At 36.5% G+C, this 23,702-nt stretch overlaps 2 protein-coding genes across 3 annotated transcripts in view; one reads left to right on the forward strand and one right to left on the reverse strand.

Moving 5' to 3' along the window:
• Positions 1 to 4,254: 4,254 nt before the first annotated feature.
• LOC138320715 (syntaxin-binding protein 1-like) lies at positions 4,255 to 21,835 on the reverse strand. 2 transcript variants are annotated; one of them, XM_069263885.1, is made up of 17 exons: positions 21,804 to 21,835; positions 21,056 to 21,187; positions 19,483 to 19,556; positions 19,163 to 19,238; positions 17,490 to 17,593; positions 17,235 to 17,386; positions 16,372 to 16,456; positions 15,698 to 15,828; positions 15,325 to 15,432; positions 14,825 to 15,038; positions 14,268 to 14,406; positions 13,837 to 13,946; positions 12,863 to 12,937; positions 8,953 to 9,063; positions 8,337 to 8,428; positions 7,853 to 8,007; positions 4,255 to 7,543 (listed from the first exon to the last, which is right to left on the reverse strand). In XM_069263885.1, the coding sequence occupies exons 1-17, from the start codon at positions 21,829 to 21,831 to the stop codon at positions 7,482 to 7,484; spliced, it is 1,848 nt and encodes a 615-aa protein (XP_069119986.1). In that variant the 5' UTR covers positions 21,832 to 21,835; the 3' UTR covers positions 4,255 to 7,481. The 2 variants fall into 2 exon arrangements, with proteins under 2 accessions (XP_069119986.1, XP_069119987.1); XM_069263886.1 differs by lacking the exon at positions 12,863 to 12,937.
• A 204-nt stretch (positions 21,836 to 22,039) lies between these two features.
• LOC138322114 (rap guanine nucleotide exchange factor 1-like) overlaps positions 22,040 to 23,702 on the forward strand; it is a 77,751-nt gene continuing 76,088 nt past the window's right edge. The window contains 1 exon segment of the mRNA XM_069266173.1: positions 22,040 to 22,193. Coding sequence (XP_069122274.1) covers positions 22,163 to 22,193 — 31 coding nt within the window. The 5' untranslated portion in view covers positions 22,040 to 22,162.

Consider the following 23,702-nt stretch of genomic DNA (forward strand, 5'->3'; position numbering starts at 1 on the left):
GGTAGACACGCGACCATCGCGGTCCAGAGTTGAAGACCTTATAAAAGAATGTCAGACACTTGACTACCGCGATCCAGAGGAGGAGACCTAATAGAAGAACGGCAGACACTCGACATCCGCGGTCCAGAGGTGGAATACTCATTGAAGAACGGCAGACACTCGACTACCGTGGTCCAGGGGGGGGGGGGGGGGGGGGGTACCAAACGGTAGAATGTCAGACTATCGGCCACTGCGGTCCAGATGTGGAGTCCTTATGGAAGAATGGCAGACACTCGATCACAACGGTCCATGGAGGGTACCAAATGGAAGAATGTCAGACACTCGACCTCCGCTGACCTAACAGAAGAACGGTAGACATTCGACTAACGCGGTCCAGAGGTGGAGACGTAATGGAAGACACGCGACCATCGCGGTCCAGAGTTGGAGACCTTATAGAAGAATGGCAGACACTCGACAACCGCGGTCCAGAGGAGGAGACATAATAGAAGAACGGCAGACACTCGATATCCGCGGTTCGGAGGTGGAATACTCATTGAAGAACAGCAGACACTCGACTACCGTGGTCAAAGGGGGGGGGGGGGGAGTACCAAACGGTAGAATGTCAGACTATCGGCCACTGCGGTCCAGATGTGGAGTCCTTATGGAAGAATGGCAGACACTCGATCACAACGGTCCATGGAGGGTACCAAATGGAAGAATGTCAGACACTCGACCTCCGCTGTCCAGAGATGGAGACCTAACAGAAGAACGGTAGATATTCGACTAACGCGGTCCAGAGGTGGAGACTTAATGGAAGAATGGTAGACACGCGACCATCGCGGTCCAGAGTTGAAGACCTTATAAAAGAATGGCAGACACTTGACTACCGCGGTCCAGAGGAGGAGACCTAATAGAAGAACGGCAGACACTCGTCATCCGCGGTCCAGAGGTGGAATACTCATTGAAGAACGGCAGACACTCGACTACCGTGGTCCAAGGGGGGGGGGGGGGGGTACCAAACGGTAGAATGTCAGACTATCGGCCACTGCGGTCCAGATGTGGAGTCCTTATGGAAGAATGGCAGACACTCGATCACAACGGTCCATGGAGGGTACCAAATGGAAGAATGTCAGACACTCGACCTCCGCTGTCCAGAGATGGAGACCTAACAGAAGAACGGTAGATATTCGACTAACGCGGTCCAGAGGTGGAGACTTAATGGAAGAATGGTAGACACGCGACCATCGCGGTCCAGAGTTGAAGACCTTATAGAAGAATGGCAGACACTCGACAACCGCGGTCCAGAGGAGGAGACATAATAGAAGAACGGCAGACACTCGATATCCGCGGTCCAGAGGTGGAATACTCATTGAAGAACGGCAGACACTCGACTACCGTGGTCCAAAGGGGGGGGGGGGAGTACCAAACGGTAGAATGTCAGACTATCGGCCACTGCGGTCCAGATGTGGAGTCCTTATGGAAGAATGGCAGACACTCGATCACAACGGTCCATGGAGGGTACCAAATGGAAGAATGTCAGACACTCGACCTCCGCTGACCTAACAGAAGAACGGTAGACATTCGACTAACGCGGTCCAGAGGTGGAGACTTAATGGAAGAATGGTAGACACGCGACCATCGCGGTCCAGAGTTGAAGACCTTATAAAAGAATGGCAGACACTTGACTACCGCGGTCCAGAGGAGGAGACCTAATAGAAGAACGGCAGACACTCGTCATCCGCGGTCCAGAGGTGGAATACTCATTGAAGAACGGCAGACACTCGACTACCGTGGTCCAAGGGGGGGGGGGGGGGGGGTACCAAACGGTAGAATGTCAGACTATCGGCCACTGCGGTCCAGATGTGGAGTCCTTATGGAAGAATGGCAGACACTCGATCACAACGGTCCATGGAGGGTACCAAATGGAAGAATGTCAGACACTCGACCTCCGCTGACCTAACAGAAGAACGGTAGACATTCGACTAACGCGGTCCAGAGGTGGAGACTTAATGGAAGAATGGTAGACACGCGACCATCGCGGTCCAGAGTTGAAGACCTTATAAAAGAATGTCAGACACTTGACTACCGCGATCCAGAGGAGGAGACCTAATAGAAGAACGGCAGACACTCGACATCCGCGGTCCAGATGTGAAATACTCATTGAAGAACGGCAGACACTCGACTACCGTGGTCCATGGTTGGAGACCTAAGAGAAGAACGGCAGACACTCGACCACTGTGGTCCATAGTTGGAGACCTAATAGAAGAACGGCATACATTTGACCACCGCGGTCCAGAGGTTGAGACCTTATAGAAAAATGGCAGACACTCAACAACCGCGGTCCAGTGGTGAAGACCTAATAGAAGAACGACAGACATTTGACCACCGCGGTGGAGTCCTCATAGAAGAATGGCAGACACTCGATCACCGCTGTTCAAAGGTGGAGGCATAATAGAAGAACAGCAGATACTTGCTCACCGGTTTCAGAGGTGGAGACATAGTGGGGAAATGCTAGAAACTCGACTACCAGAAGTGAAGACCTCATGGAAGAATGGCAGATACTTGACCACCGCAGTCCAGAGGTTGGATATAGTAGGAAATGTTAGAAACTCGACAACCACGGTCCAGAGGTGGAGACCTAAAGCAAGAATGGAAGACACTCGACTACCACGGTCCAGAGGTGGAGACCTAATAGAAGAGTGGCAGACAATTGACCACCTCGGTCCGGAGATGGAGACGTAATGGAAGAATGGTAGACACGCGACCATCGCGGTCCAGAGGTTGGATATAGTAGGAAATGTTAGAAACTCGCAACCACGGTCCAGAGGTGGAGACCTAAAGCAAGAATGGCAGACACTCGACTACCTCTGTCCAGAGGAGACCTAATAGAAGAATGGCAGACACTCGATTACCCCGGTCCAGAGGTGGAGACGTAATGGAAGAATGGTAGACACGCGACCATCGCGGTCCAGAGGAGGAGACCTAATAGAAAAACGGCAGACACTCGATATCCGCGGTTCGGAGGTGGCGTCCTCATAGAAGAACGGAAAACACTCAACTACGGTGGTCCATAGTTGGAGACCTAATGGAAGAATGGTAGACACGCGACCATCGCGGTCCAGAGGTTGAGACCTTATAGAAGAATGGCAGACACTCGATCACCGCGGTCAAAGGTGGGTACCAAATGGAAAAATGTCAGACACAATACCTCTGCGGTCCAGAGGTGGGGAGCTTATGGAGGAATGGCAGATACTCGACTACCGCAGTCCAGAGGTGTAGACCTAATGGAAGAATAGCAGATACTCGACCACCCCGGTCCAGAGATGGAGACATAATGGAAAATGTTAGAAACTTGACCACTACCGTCCAGAGGTAGAAACCTAATCCGAAAATGTCAGACTAGACCACCTCAATCCAAAGAGGGGTACTTAATGGAAGAATGTCAGACTCCTGACCACTGCGGTCCAGAGGTGGAGACCTAGTGGTGAAATGTTAGACACTCGATCACTGCGGTTCAGAAGTGAAAGCCTAATGGAAGAATGGCGAACACTCGACCACCGCGGTCCAGAGGTGGAGACCTAACAGAAGAATGGCAGACACTCGACCACTGCGGTCCAGAGGTGGAGACCTAATATAAGAATGGCAGACTCTTGACCACCTGGGGTGGAGACCTAAAAGAAGAACTTCTGCAGACACTCGACCACCGCAGTAAAGAGGTAGAGACCTAGTGAGCAAAAGTCAGATAATGGACTATTGTAGAGATTAGAATCTTAGGACTTTATGGCTGTCTTAGGCCCATGATACAGTTTCATTTTATTCTGAAAGTATTTATCCGAGTCCTTTGAAATGACGGCATCTCCTGGCTGCAAAGAATTGTGTGTGTGAGTGAGTGTGTGTATGTTTTGGGAGATTGTTATTCAAATTTTCCTCCAAATATGCCATCATGGTGGATTCCCTTTGGTTCCAGTTGATTTTGCTACATAATATCTGGACAAAAAGTCTTGTCACTTTATGTACAGAGTGCCAGCATCAAAATACAGATTAAACACTATCCCAACTTAAAAGTTTGCGAAATCAGTGTACTGCTGCAACAACTGCACTATTGTAGCTCTAAAGACTTCTAGACAGAAAATGGTGCCGTCTTTAGAAAGCTAAAGCAGGTCAGGTACATATATTGTATATTCATTCTACTGCACTTCCATTATGTTCTCCGATAAGTAAACGGAGGAAACTACATAAATATACAAACACATCTCAAAAAACAAAACAAATCAGGACATTTAAATTTCACATTTAATCTGAGAAACAGAAATAAGTTTGATCGACATAGGTAACGACTGAAATAGAATGTTATGAAGCAACATTTGCATAATCATTAACAAATTAGCTTATCACATCACAGGACATATATTTTAATACATGAAAAAACACTAACAAATTTTACTACAGACCTTAGCATGAAAATAAGTGAGAAGTACTGCACACTTAAATCTGATACACATTGTATATGGGGGTAACTCTGGGGAACACATGCCCCTTTGCGGGGTGACGAAACAAGAAGATAACCACTCAACTGGCTTGCGGTATTTTTTATTATTATTGAAACAAGGAGCCAACAGGGCATTCATTTGTCATCTTGATACCTATTTAATCCAATATAAAACAGATTTTTGAGTCTCAGTTCTGTACATTTCATTTATATCAGTTACAGAGCCCTATTGTTCATTTCCTTTGAAAATTAACAATGTTGTTTTAATTGCTCTGATCTTCGCTTATTCACCAGTACAGAAGGAACAATGGGTCCCACGTCTTTGCCCTTTACGGACAAGGTCATTTATCAAGTACCCTTCAATCAAAACACATTGTAGAGATTGTCAGATGAATTTTGTAATTCCAAATACAATATGAAGGGCAGAAGGATAATATATTATATCACATCTGATCTTTTTAAGAATGTGACATGAAAAAGATGTTTTACCGTATTGGGTGTAATATTGTATCGTAAATAGATTCAATATTCCAGACTTGGATAAACAAGAGAAGTCTACAAGGTTTGTGTAGGCAGTATTTCACATAAATTATTGCACATTATATCTTCACATCATTTATCTACATGGTCATTGGAAAAGTAATCTGGTAATGAATAGGGAGGACAGGATATGGGAAAGAACAGACGTTGATATTAAGTTTTTAGAATATCAATAAAAAGATAAATGCATACTCCACTATCATTGATTATTTTTGTTTTCTTCATTTTGTTCTTGGAAATCTAGACAACACTGAACAATTCTTACAAAATATGGAATAAACACAGTTAACCATACTAGATGGTCTACCAGTTCTCCACACACAAACATGATTAATGTACAGATAATTAGTCATATCATGGAGTCCTCCAGTTCCCTATTAAAGGGGTAATACATTATCTTATAAGAACAGCGACATTTACAATACATCAACAAAGTGATAAACAACTACATGTCTTAATACAACATGCAATAAATAGTACATATATTTCTATATAGGAGGTAAAATCCCCCTGGTAAACCGATACTATAGATCATTACCAGGGTATTTTTAAAACTCCTTCAACTCAAGTGAATCAGGCAGCAAAACGGACAACTAAAGATTAGGTATAATCCCAAGAAATGCTCACTTTTACTTCTTTCAATGATAGCATTTTGATAGGTCTCTTTCAGTAATGATTTGTAACAATATTCTTTAAGATGTTCTTCACTGTAAATTGATGACATAAAACAAAGGCTTTTGTTCAGATAAATAAAAGCATGAATATATATAAACTACAATGTACTACCGGTATGGCTATATCAACACAAACACATTATTTGGCAGATAACTCCTTAATGTAAAACGACAAGAATGATTGAACATTTATGCAAATATCTGTCGTAGATAAAAGATCATATCCAAAATTAGTTTTCCTAAATATAACAAAAGATGCACACAAATAATCCATCTTTTAAAAAGTGTCTGCGTACTCAAAGCGCTCACATATGATTGTGTGTTAAGTTCACTTTAGTGAAACTTTAACACTCGGAATGATTACTTACAAATTTCCACTATTTCAATCACAACAATGATTCTTGTGCATTTTATGAACAAGACAAATCTAATAGTATACTGAATTTTAAACAAATGAAATGTACTTTCAACAGAATAACTTCTGAAGATGTATTTAGACAGCTAAAAGGTATCCTACATATGGACACTATAAGTAAGCTTAAGACTCAATTACTAGTATGATTCTTGTCATATTGTTCAACATGAGACGTTTTACAGGGTATATTTTTGAAAGACTACATTTACAGAAACTATATACAAGTGTCAACAGCGGTGCTCTTTGCCCCAAAAGTATGGTTTATCAACCATATATAGCACTACATCAAACAACATCTAGTATACTGGTCCAACACATGATCCACATTGTGTAAAAAAGGATAATTCTGTAATCTTTCAAGGTCCAATATCAATAACGAGCATGGTATCTACTCTTAACAACAAATAATCGGGTAACAAAACATTCAAACTAGCACAAAACTCCTAACACACATCCACACATACGCTCATGTGATCACACATCAACATGTACCCTCGCACGACTTAAAAGCAGTCTATATCACATCAATAAATAAAACAAAGTGATAGTCTTTGGAAGCTAATGGCATCTAAAACCCTACAGCAGTGTCCTACAGAACACATCAGAGGGGACATCTAATTCTATCAAAGTTGGCATCTCGCTCACATAAATTATGACCTGGATTTTTTCAAAACATATCATTTAAAGCTTTTGAAAAATAAAACTCTCAGCACTAGTTTTCTTACAACTTGTCTTTCCTAATCTAAACTATGAAATGTCTAATACCAAAATCATTATTGACCATACACTCGCTGCTTGGTTTTGTTGATAAGAAAAAAAAAAATATAAATTCACATTAGCATGGATTATTACAATTTATTACATTATCAATGATACTCTGAAAATAAAATTTGTAATATAAATTATAAAATTAAGAAACTGATCTGAATTAAGCTATTAAGGTGTTTAGTGAACTACATTTAAATGACAAGCTCATTGTGGAAATGTTCTTTTATTCGTCATATTCATGACTAGGCTCTTTAGTACTATTCTGACTATAACTACTTAGAGTAAGTATATATCCTCCATACACTGCTAACATAGGAATAAACTGACTCACAATAAGTGTTATATTCAACTACTACACACCACTGCTCAAAGCATGCATTAATAAGGAAAAAGTTTAAATATCATGTACTCAATTAGACTGGTCGGTGTTAACAAGGCCCAGAACTCTGCACACATGTAAACATACACAGGTACACTGTGTAACAATGCAGACAATTAATGATCTGTATACCTTCTCATTTTGAATTATGCTATTTTTGGTGTGACATCTTTACAAAACATTCTTGATTGTCAACCAGATTTGTTTATATGTCTGCATCTTATATCTGTGAAATGTCTACGTCGTTAGGGTCTTCAGGTCGCTAAGGAAACCTTCGGGAGTCAGTATATGTGTTGAACCTAAAACAGACAACAAGCATATATACATTAGTACTGTTATAATAAAAGGATGGAACAAACTCTAAACCTGCTAACAAGCTACAACACCTTTAACTCAAGACAACTGAAACTATTAATTATATACCATTATTTAATGTCAAGATAAGAACTAGTCTACAAATGTATATTTATCCTCAAGTATTTTTTTCCCTTCTGAAAATAAACAATGATTTGATGCCTTGTATGTCTACTCACAATCACCACGGTAGACACTTACCGACCAGAACCTCCCAGTTTTTACACGCCTGAGTGACTTTGTAGAACACTTACCGACCAGAACCTCCCAGTTTTTACACGCCTGAGTGACTTCGTAGGCACATCTCATCTCAGCGTAAGACAGGCCTCCCATGATGAAAATGATGAGTCTCGGTCCACTCTTGTAACTCGCCTGAGTCTTGTCCTTGTGCCAGTGACCATACCGAGCACTGTAAAGAATTTGATCTCTTTACTCGCTATTTACAAAATTATAAAAGAAAGTAATCATACAATCAAGTCTGGCCATTCAAAGAACAGATACATTTTTCTTTCAAAAGATTGGATCCCTAGTTTATTAGATGGTTTTGTTCACTTGTGGAGTGTGAAATCTACAAATGTACCTGTATAACAAATAAACACTTTTTTGGCAACTAACCTCTAACACTCAAATTGAAATAGCTTACATTTTCCATTTTTCTATTGTGTTACAAATCAACAACTACTTTGGTTCCTTTAAATCTTCAAACCATTAAGATTTCTAAGGCCATGTTGATCTTACCTGATTGGTGGCTTCCTCATTCCACTTGACCTTTGAACTCCTCCGGACAGGAATGGGAAGGCACGGGTATCAAGTTTCTCCTCTGTTGCATCCTGGGTAAAAATAAATTCTGATTGTTTATTCAAGGTATTGTAAGACCCCTATTCACCTTATTCATGACTACCTATTTCTAGCTCTTCTTCTGATGCATTCTGGGTGTAAAATATTCTGAGCTGTAGTATCAGATAATATGTAGCATGTTCCATAACCAGAATACTTCCATTGTTGTGATAAAAAATTTTGTTGAGTAGAATGCAACAATCCAAAACGAACATGAATGTGTCTGCCATATCTCATTTGAAAGTTTCATTTCCGACAACCAAAACAAAGTTATATATGTATATATACATTGTATAAATATATATACATATATGGTATTATGTGTCACAATCTCCAAGCCATTTCTTTATTATTTTTTTCTTATCGAACTGCGGGATTGTAATTCTTCTACATAGTTTGTGACTGGGTATTACTGTATTTTGACAACTATATAGAGTACACTCTGATTTTTGTGTTATAGCTCTATTAATATTCAAATGTCTATCTGTAGTAAGTAGATTGTACATTAAAGGCTTACCTCCATGATGTCCTTGATGAAGGGCGACCAACGTGACACTTGGTATGTGTTCTCGTTCCTCTCGCGCCGGTTTGTGGAGTGGTATGGCTGAGAAGGCTTCTTCCTCCCGCCCTGTAGGTACAAACACATAACAACATCAGTACAGCTCCACTAGAATACCAATATAAAGCTCAATAAACATAGTGTACATTACAATATCAACTATAAACGACATACTAGATACACAATATGTTATAATCTCAGCTGTACAATATCATAATGTCCATAATGTCTTAACACTTTCATGTATGTATTTAAACAGATCAACATTAATAGGAATTACTCCAACAGATTTCAGCATGTTTCTGATAGATGTTTCATTCTCCTGATAAAAAGAACACAGGTGATTGACAAGTATAAGGAAATATACCCAGTACATTTCTCTGAGTATAACTTAAAAACTATGGTGAATCGACTAGAACAGTGAAATAAACTAATGATACTTGTGGGAATATATTCACTTGTGTATTTTTTTTTCTCAATCCAATGCATGCATAAAGGATATAAACATTTCATACAGATAGTGGAGAGTGAAGGTTTTCAGGTTTGATTGTCCATTAAAAAAATCTTGGAAATTTACACTACAGAAACAACGAGTTAAAACATCTAAAAAGATGTTCATTATAGAAAATAGGGACAAAATAAAAATATTTTAGAGGATTTAGAAGTTCATTTCAATATTTCAGAGAAAACGTTTAAGAGATCAGATACAACATTTATTTAATATAATTACCAAGCATGCCACATTTCATTGAAAGTGCCTTCCCATGCATCTTTACTTACTCTTTGTTATTGACTAGGCCTGATATACAGGGTAACAGAACAATGGTGACAGGTCTATATATTACATAGTGTACTGGGTCCACATATCACAATCAATGTACAATTAACAAGCTTACAGTAAGTGTTGCAAACACATCCCCTGTCATTGATTACATTTTCTTATCTATGGCGAGTTATTATTGCTTAGTCATTCTGTCATTGTATGAAGTTTGAACAAATTCTGTTGATGTATTCTGAAGTTATCGTCCAGAAACGAAAAATTTGTGAAACAAACTATTTTTAGTAACAGTGACCTTTGTAGTTGACCTTTTGACCCCAAATTCAATCACAAGCTATGTTATCTCCTATCTTCTTATAATTGTATGAAGTTTGAACAAATTCCGTTAATGCGTTCTCAAGTTGTCATTCGGAAACTAAAATTTGTGAAACAATCTATTTTTAGTAACAGTGACCTTTATAGTTGATCTTTTGACCCCAAATTCAATCCCAATTTGTATTTTCTTATATGCTACCATTGTGTGAAATTTGATCAAAATCCCTTGATGTTTTCTCAAGATATCATCTAGAAACTAATTTTTTTTTAAACAATCTATTTTAGTAACAGTGACCTTTGTAGTTAGGAAATAGGGGAATGTTTTCTTAAATAGATGTGATTTTGACAAACCTTTACGAATAATGATGTGCTAAAAAGCCGTTAACCATTCTTGAAAGTTCCAAATAACCATGGTACCCAAACCACCAAATATCAACATCATTATATGTAAGGAAAACAGCACATGGATTCTAAATATAGGGAGTAAACATGACAGAAATATATAGATTTATCTCCCTTCCCAAGAGGATAGACAGAAACACCCCAAGATAAGATAGATCAAACATAAAATGTCTATGGTTGGACAAGTACGCTGTACACTGAGATGTGTTACTGAATACTGCTGACAATATTAAACTATCATATAGCTGACTTCCTTGTAAGATATCCAGGCTGGATCAGATCTAGACTTAATTGCTCTGCTTTATTTTTCTAAAAACTTTTTCTCTCTTCAAATAAATATTGATTACAATAGAAACAGATACTGTACACAGTAAAATTATACCAACTGCTAGTTACCACGGTAAAATTATACCGACTGCTAGTTACCATGGTAAAATTATACCGACTGCTAGTTACCATGGTAAAATTATACCGACTGCTAGTTTACTTACCATGGTAAAATTATACCGATCGCTAGTTTTCACATTACAATTATACTAACTGCTAGTTACCACAGTAAAATAATACCGACTGCTAGTTACCATGGTAAAATTATACCGGCTCAGTGGTCATTCATACTTTTGATCTAAAATTACAAATTACCTCCCTTTCATACAGGTACCTGTGTACAATAATAAAATAACATCTTTCTTTACAAACAACATAATGTTTGTAGTAACAATTTAAAGTTTAAATTTAGAAACCTGACAGCAAAGCATAGGCTGGAACTAGCGCTGTGATAATTGATGTCTTAAGTACAAAAGAGCTTCTACTAAGGGAGGTAATCACACTACAACATCATGTACAGAAGTTAGACAACACTGGGACAAGGCACACAGACACTCTATAAGTACCAACCTAGCTAGGGGGTCTACTACTCTATATCACCACCAACACAGCTCTAACAACTCAAGTCATATATCTGTATTACCAGAGAGGTTATTCTCGGTCACAAACTATAGTTATGGCCAGTTTATATATATATAGATACATGTGTATAGATATGATAGGTACACAGACATCAGAAAGCTACACCTGGTAATGTACTTCAGTAAAGATTCCAATTGCTTAATTATAAAGCAAGCATATTCATACATGCAGCTGGTGATTTTATCACAGTTTACCAAATGTTTAGATATTGGAACAGGGATATGGAGTGAGGTTTAGGCCAGACTCACAAAGCTTATGGTGGTGGGGATACAGGCACTACAACTAAACAGCTACAAAATGAGGAAACCATCACAAAAACCAGGAGAACACAGCAGAGAGGAGTTTCGCGACAAACAACTGCCATGTTGATGTAACTGGAGATCTGAATTTTGTTTGTATTGTTGGTTATATAGATACATAATGGAGGACCTAGAGAGTTCTAACAATGATACATGGTGAAAACACAACAATTTGGTTAGTAAAATATACACAGGATCCTGAAATAAACTTGTCACCAAACAAAATCCTTGGTTTTATCAAATACCGGTACATGAATGGTACCACTGGCAATTCATGGTACCTATTGCCAGATAATGTTCTTCTGTGACACCTCTATGTAGATAATACATGGAGCATACACCAATATGATGCCACAACAGTACTGGGTGTTCTTCATGCCTAGATCTGGTTGATCTGAATGTCCTTGTAGTCAGAGTTTACTATCACAGTAAAAGACAGCTATGACACTTAAGGTCATAAGTATAGAAGATTTATGTCACAAGGAATACCATGACATGTAAATAAAAAGCAAATAACATCCTGAATGTCTACTCTCCTTGCTTAAATCCTTTTAATACTGAAACTGTTGCACATTCCATCCCAAATAACAGAAGACATGGGGGTCACTATCTAACTATAGGATTAAACCTGTGAACCTAATTTCTTCTCTTTTGACAATGTAAAAACTAAACTGAGTAATTTAATTTTCATTTTCTTTGACAAATGAGAAATTGATGTTTTACCTCAAAGTTAATGTAGGTTTCCATGATATGAAGCAGTTGGAATTCCTTACTATTACGTAGACAACTGGTGTATAAACCTATACAATTTGGCCTGCTAGTTGTATCTGTTCTATAACAAATCATTATTAGTGTATTACGGTTAAAACACTACTACACAGAAAACCAAGACCCCATTACCAGCAAATCTCATCTCTGCTACATCAGACTAAACGTAATTAAAAAACAATGTGATGATAAAAAACAGACAAGAAGGTATAGATTGAAAAAAAAAAAAAAAAGAAACAGACTTGGCTTTGGCTGTGTCACCATTTACCAATCGCAAGACGTGTTTTAAATTAAATGGACCAATAGCAGCTCCCGATAGAGAGGCAGATAGTCTCACCTGTGCTATGGACTGAAAAGTGCCATAGCTAGCATCTTCTAGTAGTCCAACGCTAAAGGACTTGTTACCAGCTGCCTGTTGCATGCAAAATTATCAAAGGATCAAGAAAGTAAATCAACGAAATATATCCCATGTCCAGCATCCAATCATAAAAATAAGATGTTTCACACAAATCGGAAGTCTCTCATTGAAGAGAGCAAGACCAAAAACATTTACATATACAAATGCAATCAAGTTGTGGATTATACCAAAAAAAAGTGTATAGAAATAAATGTATAAACAACTTATTCCCCAAACCTTCAAATGGATTAGTATACATTCCACTATAAAAGAAAATCATACTAGTAATATAATGGAATATAAAAATCAAATACAATGCAATATAATCGTCATGACCTGTTATTTAAATGATGATAAATGATTATATGCATTGAAGCGTATGTGGAAGTGGTCACATTTCAAAAATTCAAATCTCCAATTTTCAACAATGCCACGTAATACTTCTGCACATGTAAACACGTAAAGCAGTGTAACATTTTGTGAGTGTGGGGTGCAATCACAACGGCGCTGTACATTATAATAAAAAACAATCTTAAATATGGTTCTCTTATAATTATTATCTGTAAAACTAAAGCCAATGTTTAAAAAAATAAAAAATAAAAAAAAATTCGGATAAATGTCAATATAAATATTAGTTAATTGGTAGTTTGTTTGAAGTTAAATGCAATAGGCCATGTCAGACACTACACAAATGGTAAATTTTTATAAAATATTTTCATCCAAATATTTCCTACATATTTTATAATGGGATAACTACAATAATATGATTATATAACCACAACCAACAATACAGAAACTTGGCTCTCTATAGACAAGGCCAGGATGGTACAGACCGCTGGCCTCAACAGGGGAAACAACTATCAGCCATGGGCAAGGTGACTGGTTCCCATGGAAACTGTCATGTTTTTACTTACATCCTGGATGATAGGAACTCCGAGATGCTGAGTGTTAGTGATGATACAGGTCTCCTCCGGTGGGATCTGTGCATGTTGACCAAGCTTGGCTAGGTTCTCCTCTGATATTCCTATAATCACAAATATCAACATAAATCAAACACAGCTTCTTTACCATTTTACACTCCACAAACTGAAGTGACAAACTCTGAATAATGTGTGATAAGTATTTGTGACTAGTGTTTGTGATAATGAAATGCTATTTCTTTTATATATAATTATTATTTGTGATATCTTATTATGTACATCTTTTGTTATAAGTATTTGTGATATGTGTTATTCATTTATGATTATGTAATTCATTTTTTTTAATATAAATGTACATCTTTTGTTATAAGAATTTGTGATATGTGACCAATATTTCATAAATGACAAGTATTTGTGATGGGTACCTCCTTTGTGGATGATATAGAGAAGGATGATGCGGATCTTGTCGTAGGCAGCTATGTTCTGGTCCAGGAGGATAGGTACAATGTTCCTCATATGGTCCTTGATCTTTTCTCCCTCAGCATCAGTACCCATTGCTAGGTCCTGTAGTAAAGTACTCCTTATAAAGCTACATCTACACTCTTTCTTAAATACTTATAATTAATCAATAGTACTTGCATCATGTACACATAAAGTATTCTTTTCCCTTATCACTTGATCATTGCTATAACATTGTAACTAGCTTGCAAATAAACTATTCACTGGTTCAATGTTTTGACTGTTGATAAGTAGATCTACATACCAAAAGTCAAGGACACTGTGCACCTGCCCAACTTTCTGAATGCAGGCTGCTAAGTTAAGATTGAATCCGTGACATTCTAATAAATATAAGGCCAAGGAATTGGAGATCAGTATGGAAAACAGAGATTCTGCTAATATGAAGAATGTACTGAAGGGAAGATTCAGATGTGTGAAAAGAATTTTGATTGTTAATGAAAACTGTAAAACTAACGTTACATACCTGTTCGACTTTACAAAGCTTGTCTACATGTTTCTGGTAGATCCTCATACAATCCTCAGCCAGATGTAGATGGGTGGAGTACTTGCTCAGCTCCTTCTGGTACTGGGGCATCTTTTTAATCATTTGTGAAACATCTCTCATGTTCGCCTTACCACCCTCCGAGTCTTTCAGTCGTTTCTCCTGTTTGAACTGTTTCAATTGTTTATTTACCTGTCTGAAATGAAGTTATAATCAAGATCAAATTTGTCAAACCCTTTAACAAAAACATGGCAATAATAAAGAGCTTGTGACTGAATCCCACTTCAGATCTGTCTGTAGAGCTCTCTTAACTGCACACAGCATGGGATGAATAAGGCAACTAGAAGCTTGTCAAAAGCCACCTTTGAGTAGATCTTTTTTGTTGAGAAACTTTGGTTAGCTTCATCTATAACAAAGGGCTTCATTGGGTTTTTTTCTATTTTGTGTCTTGGTAGTTAAAAAGGGACTGAGATTTTACTTACTGTGAAACAACAGCAATATGTTGATGGCGAAGCTCTACCCATAGTTCATCATTCTCATGTAGAAGTGATTCTTTGTCACTCATGTCATTTCCACTGGTACTTACATACCTATCAACACAATAATGAACAATTTATCTAACATTGTGGGTAAAATTATATATCACTTAGACTCATTTCGTAAAATTTCATATGAAAGTAATACTCATAAGATCCTATATATATGATCAAATTAACTACATTAGGACTCAAATATTTATAGCTGAAATTGTACCACAAATACTAACTAGTTAGTAATTCCTTACAGTCGAGTTAAATACAACTAAAAAATATAAAAATATACAAATGGTAGTTGTAAAATACATGTCACACTTACTTGTAAACATCATTGGTGATTGGCAGCAGATCATAGGCCATGGCTTGAAATGTAAGAGCATGGAGGAGTGGGGTAATGGGATCAAAGCCTCTATCCAGGATCAGTAACTGTGACCGGTCCTTCTGTGGTCCCTGGTAACAAAAAACAGATTTAACATGGTGTAACACTAAACGTTGGTTGAAGCATGGTTTATTTATGAAAAGCATAGTTTAAATCTGTGATGTGAGGTACAGATACAGGTGAATATAATGCCTTGATATCATTGTCCCTGAAAATTAAACAAGTGATACTTTGCTGAAGCAGAAACTACCACTAAAGACTATGGTGCATTTCGGCTAGGGGAGAGAACCCAGAGCCTACATCATGGAGCAAAAGCAGTGTCAAGGCTAGGGAGACTTTATGAAGAAGAGAAAAGATAAATTCCCAAATTAAGTCATGTTTCACAATTATGCACTGAGGCAGCAGGTGCATTTTCATTGTCTTACTTCCAGGACAGATGATACTTTGCAACGGTTTAATCTAAGCAAGAGCTTTTGTCAGTTTATATTTACATAATTAACAGTGAATTAATGATTGCCTATAATATTGCCTATTTGTCATTCCTGGCAGTACAACAAATACAAAGACACTTCTACACAAAAAGTGATCTACGACCTGAAACAATAACAACCTACCTCTCCCATTGTGTGGTCGTCGGCCCTGTAAGCATCCAGCTTCTGTTGTACCATTTGTGCAAACTCTGCATTCTTGTCAAATTCACTGTTTAAACAAAACAACGGAAAAAATAGAAGTTACTCTGAGAATGTTAAAAGTTTAGCAAGACAAGACACTTTTAAATCATTAAGTTGTTTTGTCTGTCAGAAGTTTCTCAACATCATTATTTAATATCATTGGATTAGAGAAGAGTGACATAGCTGACATTCACACTTTGACATCAGGTTTGTCAACTTAGTTTTAGTCTACTATGAAGTGTACAGCTATCGGATGAGGACACAGAAATTAAGTACCAGATTGTCCTGTTCAATCTCTTACTTTGTAAATACTATTGGCAAAATATGCATGTTTACCAGTCGAAATTTAAGAATCATTTATAGTGTACAGCAGATGATATGAGTCATCAATATGAAATAAAATAATTTCTAAAAAGTTAGTGAATGAAACTAGCAAACACTTGACTAATTTTCTAATGCAGTCACTCTCTAAGATGTGGGGAGGTAACTCTGTCTTTACTGAGGCAAACAACCTTAATTAGGTGTAAATGTTTAATATGTGACACAGTTTAAGATGACTAGATTCACCTCTTAACTAAGAGCCTACATACATCCTGTATCTCACCAGAACCAGACTTTTATCACCAGATTTTATGTGACTATCTAACTAAGAGCCTACATACATCCTGTATCTCACCAGAACCATACTTTTATCACCAGATTTTATGTGACTATTTAACTAAGAGCCTACATACATCCTGTATCTCACCAGAACCAGACTTTTATCACCAGACTTTAGGTGACTATCTAACTAAGAGCCTACATACCTCCTGTATCTGACCGATGGGTACTCTCCAAGTGTGGCACACAGAGTAGCTATCTGTTCAGCACATCGCTCCAGATTTAGAGTACGGCCAGCCTGCTTCAGGATTGGGTTGTAGAAAAATGGAAAACTCTCCGCAGAATCCAGGGAGAACACCTAGAATTGAAAACTCAACATGTAAATACTTGATCAAGCTTTTTTAAAAGCTAAAGAGTTCTGCTTCAAAAATTAAATTAAAATGTGGCAAGAATAAACATACCTGTGATTCATATGGTAAAAATGCAATGTTGATCTCTCTCAGGGATTTGATGAACTTAGCACACGGCGACTTACTCAGTTCATTAAACACTTCATCTGGACAAGCTGTGAAGAAAGAGGGGTGAAATCTAGAAACAAATCCAACCTTATTGAATCAAAGTTAGAAATCTGGACAGGGCATCCATTAACCGAGACCTCGGGTCATTGACGCAGCAAAATGTATTTTGACGCACGAGCTTTGCATGTAGTGAATTTTTACTTCTTTACCACCACTGTCCACCAGGCTTGTGTTTGTGTGTATTATGTGATGCCCAGCCCTGAATAAAGTGTATATTAGCAAGGGTCAGTGACACTCATTGGTAGAACACCCAACACCAATTAAAAGATTCACTCAACTGTGACATAGTCCGACCGTAATCTGCTAATTGGAGCACAGGTAAAGAAGTCACACCTCCACTGAGTACCTACCTCCAGTCCGCTAAAACTCCACTTTGTTATCAACGATCACATTTAAATCAAAGCTATATAAGATTTCCATTTCAATAAATTAATGTTACCTTATTTCTATTAAGGTATTCAACAGAGTTGAGATCGTAAATAGACCTAGTTTGATACATGCTGTAGAAGCCATTTTGTTGTTAACCTGAATAACCCTACACGTATATTATCCACCAACCATCAGCGATAGAGCAAGAGAAGCATAAATCGTTCCTGTTACCATTTCTAATTTGTTTTTGGCGGCAAATATGAAAAGAGGATTGACGTGGTAAAAAAACCTAAAATGAATTAAAACATTTTATTTGTTTTCAAAAGATCGATTTAGAAATACTACTGAATTAATAACATTTTGATTTCAAACAAAAAATAACAGTATTTACTATGAATAATTAAACAGACTACTCATCATTATTTGTTTATAAAAAAAAATCATCATTTTTTTTATAAAAAAAAATGCTTTTAATTATGATTGAATAGTTTATATATGATAAACAGATAAAAAATGCCTTTTAATTTTTCCAGGATTTTAATAATTAAATATAATATATTAGTGTGAAATTTGAATAATATTTTTAGTTACATAACATATTAATTAATTCATTTTTCTTCATTTTCTTTACTTATCTATAGAAACATAATAGTCATATTTACTTTATAAAACATAATCAGTGTTATTGGTAATAAAATGTGGAGTGTAGAAATATCTAAATATAACTGAATTTTGGTGCAAATTATTATTGACTATCAAAGATTAATATTTTGACTCTCAGGAATTTGATTTGACCCTCAGGATTTTAGAGCCAAGGGTCACTGACTCTTGAGATTTTGATCCTACTGGATGCCCTGCTGGACAAACTGTGGAAAACAAGTTAAGTGAAAATCTAGTATCAAATTTAACATTATCGAGTCGACAAATGTGACATTCAAGAATTTTCTAAAATTGATATTTGAACATCTACAAAGTTTTATTTTTACACTGGAAGTAAATATTTTTTTTAAATACTGAACTTTAATGATATAACATTGTATTCTTCTTTCTACAAAAATTAAGAGTAACACATCTTTTGTCAAGTCAGACAGATCCAGATAAGATGTTTTAGTCACAAGCTAGCACACATCCTAGTAACCAAGAAATGCAATTAACATAGGCCATGAAGAAGGTATCAATATACTTACCCTCAGTAAAGAAAACATGAGCACATTTGTACTGGTTCTTTGTTCCAGGAAATTCATTCATTAAAGCTCGTACAGACTGTAGGAAAAGAAATCAATTCAATTTTAATGACTATCAAGCCTGAATACTACCCTCTTACCAATAATCATTTGTTTGACAGAGATGACTGCTTTACACATTCAGGTAGATTGCTAACTTTTTTTTTAAGTTGGATGAAATAAAAAAATATATAATGATTTAACATTTAAAATGACTTTATTTCTGAATGTTTAATTTGTCATTGACAAAAACTTTGTATTGACATGACGACATGTAAACAAACCTTTTCTGTGGGTGTGATGAGGTAAACAGCTTCTAAGGGGAGAGGTTCTCGCCTCTTGTGTAGGTCCTCTACCACTGAAAAACACACAATACCAACATTTTGACATTTGACAAGTAAGAGTACTATCACAGACGCTCGTTAAACAAGAGATTCCAGAGGGATCTTGGCGTCCACCAAAGATTGATATAGGTCTGATAATTGTCAGATAGAGTTTTTCTCTACTTTTCGAACTTCAACTATCAAAATCCAAGATGGCGGCCTATCGGCCATCTTGTTGACCGATTGGTCCTAAAATGCAAAAAGCTCATGCAACTACGATTCAAGGAGAACCTACATATTGAATTTGAGGCAGATCCTTGGAGTACTTTCTGAGAAATAGTGGTAACAAACTTCAACTTACAAAATTCAAGATGGCAACCGGTCAGCCATCTTATTGACAGATTGGGCCCAAAGGTCATTATGCACAACTAGGGCTCAAGAGGAACATAGCTACATGTGTTATTTGAAAACGATCCCCTTCAGTACTTTCTGAGAAATAGCTATAACAAACTTTAACCAAGATAGTCCAATTAAGATGGCTGCCTGTTGGCCATCTTGTTGAACGATTGGTCCCAAAAGGCAATATGCAAAACAAAGGCTCTAGGGACACCTACATATAAAATTCAAAAATGTTTTTTTGAGGTACCCAATAAAGATGAGACGACATTTCGAGTGGACAGGGAAATGTCCACCTAGCACATTTTTTGTAAATTTCCCAATTCATCAGGCCATAACTTGGTCAATACTTGGCTAATTTTGTTCATCAACCACTCATTGGAAAGATAAATTATTTCTCTTTAAGGTAACATATACATCACTGCTGACTAGAGCCTGTTTATTAAAAAAATCACAGTTTAAAAAAATGGTTGTTTTTTTCTACTGCATAGTTCATACCCTTGATACTATAATATATACATATATTTTCCAGTTGATATTCACATCGTCTATGGGGCACTGTTGAATATTTTTTGTATCCACCTTGGATTCTTCCACCGAACCTTCACCTAACTAGTATCCTCAGGATGTTAGATACCTCCTCCACCCCCCTTCATTTACATAATAACAAGAAATCCTGCAGCTGGTTACTAAGATTAATATTTTCGCAGGTAATTTGCAGGAATTCAGCATTGTTGGAAGTCAGGGGACTTGTAGAGAGAGGCATTGAATTTGATGAGGCTCCGTGCTTTGATCACACAAGTTACCTCAAGAGTACTAGCTATAGTCTTCTGATACCAAAAAAAGACTTAAATATGGTAACAAGATAGATTTTATATCTTTTTAAAATTTCAAATGTTTCTTGATTGCTTAGAAACATTCTTACATCTTACTGAATTATGAATTATTACCACAGTTAGGTACATGCATATATTCATTCTTTGATATAATAATATCATTCATTATAGTTTCACTCAAGTGAACAGAACTTAAGTTATAAATGTAGCATTTTAGGTATCTGCACTTAAACTGATACTATTACATGTACTTGTTACATAATCAATGTAAAATTAAGTTGATAATAATAACAATATCTTACATGTGATTCCTTCTGACATAACCTCTGTCATTTTGCAGCATGATGATACCATACGTGTACTGAGTGAATCCAGTACCAGAACTTTCCATTCTCCTTCTTTCTTCACAGTCTTTATCACTTCATTCATCAATTCTTGAATTAGAACAAAATGCTCAATGGAATTGTTATTGATAGGTTAGACTGAGTCAGTGCAAGAAGACTTATCACTCTCCAATGATTATAATATTATGTGAAGGTAAAAAACAGTTATGGCAATTTCTTTTAAATTAATAATAATTTAATTAAGAAAATTGTAAATAAACTCGGCCTGAACTCACTAAATCAAAATATTGATCATCATCAGAAACAACTCTGATTCATTTCCTAAATATAGGCCTTGGTCTAGGCCTATTAAATGTCCCATTCTGAAATCAACCGTAGTGGATAGGCTATATCACTATAAATTACACGATGGACGTTTTGAACACGAAGGAGCTAAACCATTTATACAATCGGCAAACAACGAAACATCCCCATTTCTTATCATTATGATCATACACAGACTGTTGTAGTCTCGCTCTGTCGACCAAAAAATCAATAATGGTTTCGGCTCACGATAACATAAATATCATCTAAAACCCACAGCAGGATATAAACGAAATATTTTACAGTACTTAAGATTAGCATATGATATTCCAATTATGCATGCTTAAAGAAGAAGATATTAGCCGCCAGATTTAGTGAAAAATCTGTAAATAAACAATCGTACGATTATGAACTGCCTCCTTCAACGCCATCTTGAATTTATAATTCCGCAGCGACGATGCGCAGAAAATTAACATAAAACATACATAAATATATATTCGATGTTTAATGGGCTTTACATATTTTTATAAGATATTTAAATAATTATTTTTAGAACTTTTTATTTATATTCATTTTATATTTTCGGTCGATCCGACTCTAATTCACAAGCCTCGTTTTGGTTGACGTCGACTACATACACTCTTGTAGGAAGTGTAGACGAGGATGTACCAACCAGTTCTGGATGTGGTTTTACTGCTTCCTATTGAAATATAGACATGAAAACACAATTTACTGTGCAAGGCAACAGCAGAAACTGTTGTCATGAGTTCGTCGTCTAAAACCGGCAGCCCAGGTAAGTTCTTTCATCTTAAAACACCATAAATCTAACGTAAGTAAGGCTGCAGACAGGTCAAATCTGCATCAGTAGCTACTGGGGTTACGGTAGTTTGACAGCTCCTGAAACCGATCGGCAAGATAAAAGTTACATTTCTTGCATATATCCATCAAACAGATCGCTGACAAGATAAGGTAGCTTTGTATATCCACTGGACTTGATCAGAGCTATTCATAATACATTATGTGATTAACTCAACATTTTTAAGAAGTTGAGAAAAAAACTTTTTAATATGACAGAAGGTCTGCTCCTACTGATGTAGGTTGACTACATGGTTGTTAAGAGATGTTTTTGTAATCTTAAGAGGGTAGAGATTGCAGATATATTCAACAGGAGTGAAACAGATGTTTCGTCGTGATTTGTGTCGTGTGTTTTGTTAATGGAAAATGTGCTATTTACTAGATATTTGTGATTCATTGCATGATAAAACAACACATGTACAATGCACCTGGCGGCAATTATTGTTTATTAAAATCTTAGTTTTATAAATTATTAAAAACAGTGTATATAGTATAAATAATATTGGGTCTAAAAAAACTTCCCTTCGTATATGGGCTATAGATATATTACTCCATTGTTCTTGGGCGCCATTACATTTTTTTTAAGTCAAGGTTGATGGTTGATCCTTTATTTGCATTAGCATTCATATGTTATGAATTTTTTTATTATTTTACAAAAACTAGGCGTATCATATTTTATCCAATACACTTCCTTTGAGCCCGGAGAGTAATTAGATTAATTTCAAATCAATAATGAAATGGTATTACACTATTAGAGTGTGTAAAAAGAAAATGAATTTGTCATATTAATATATATCTATTTACAAAATCATATACCATGGGATGACAATTGAACTGAACGGTCTGAGGAAAATCTAGTTTTAGTAATTTATTACTGAATGTATTCAGTCTGATAAGCGCCACTTCTCCTATACATAAGCATCCGTCACCCTTTTTGAGGGTTCAGTTTTACTTACCTCAAATTAGATTCAGATTGAAACTGTGATAACTGTTTTTTTGAAATCTGGAAATAAATTCGAATACCACACTGACTAGAGCCAGATCTCATTTTGTTTTTAATAAATCATCAATCAATTAATTTGATATCTTCATCCCAAAGAGCAATAATTAGCCTATTGTGTTATAAATATCTAATAAGATTTTCTCAAACAGTATTTATTTATTATTTTACTAAATGATTGCAGACACTAATAATTTCAGTTTGAACAGAACCAATTCAGCTCCATCTGGTCGATATTTAAAAAAAATTCTCTGTGTATATGATATAGTGGGAACCAAGATACACATTGTAATCAGTGTGTACAAGTAGGAGCCGTATTATCTGGATTATTGGCCATAAATAAACCTTTTTCCCCTGGAAATTGAGAGTGCAGCTTATGATCAGTGCGGGTTGTATATATGTATAAATTATATGTGGACAATAGTTAAATGGATCAAATTATTAGTT

This window comes from Argopecten irradians, chromosome 4 (assembly GCF_041381155.1).
Source record: "Argopecten irradians isolate NY chromosome 4, Ai_NY, whole genome shotgun sequence".
Lineage (NCBI taxonomy): Eukaryota > Metazoa > Mollusca > Bivalvia > Pectinida > Pectinidae > Argopecten > Argopecten irradians.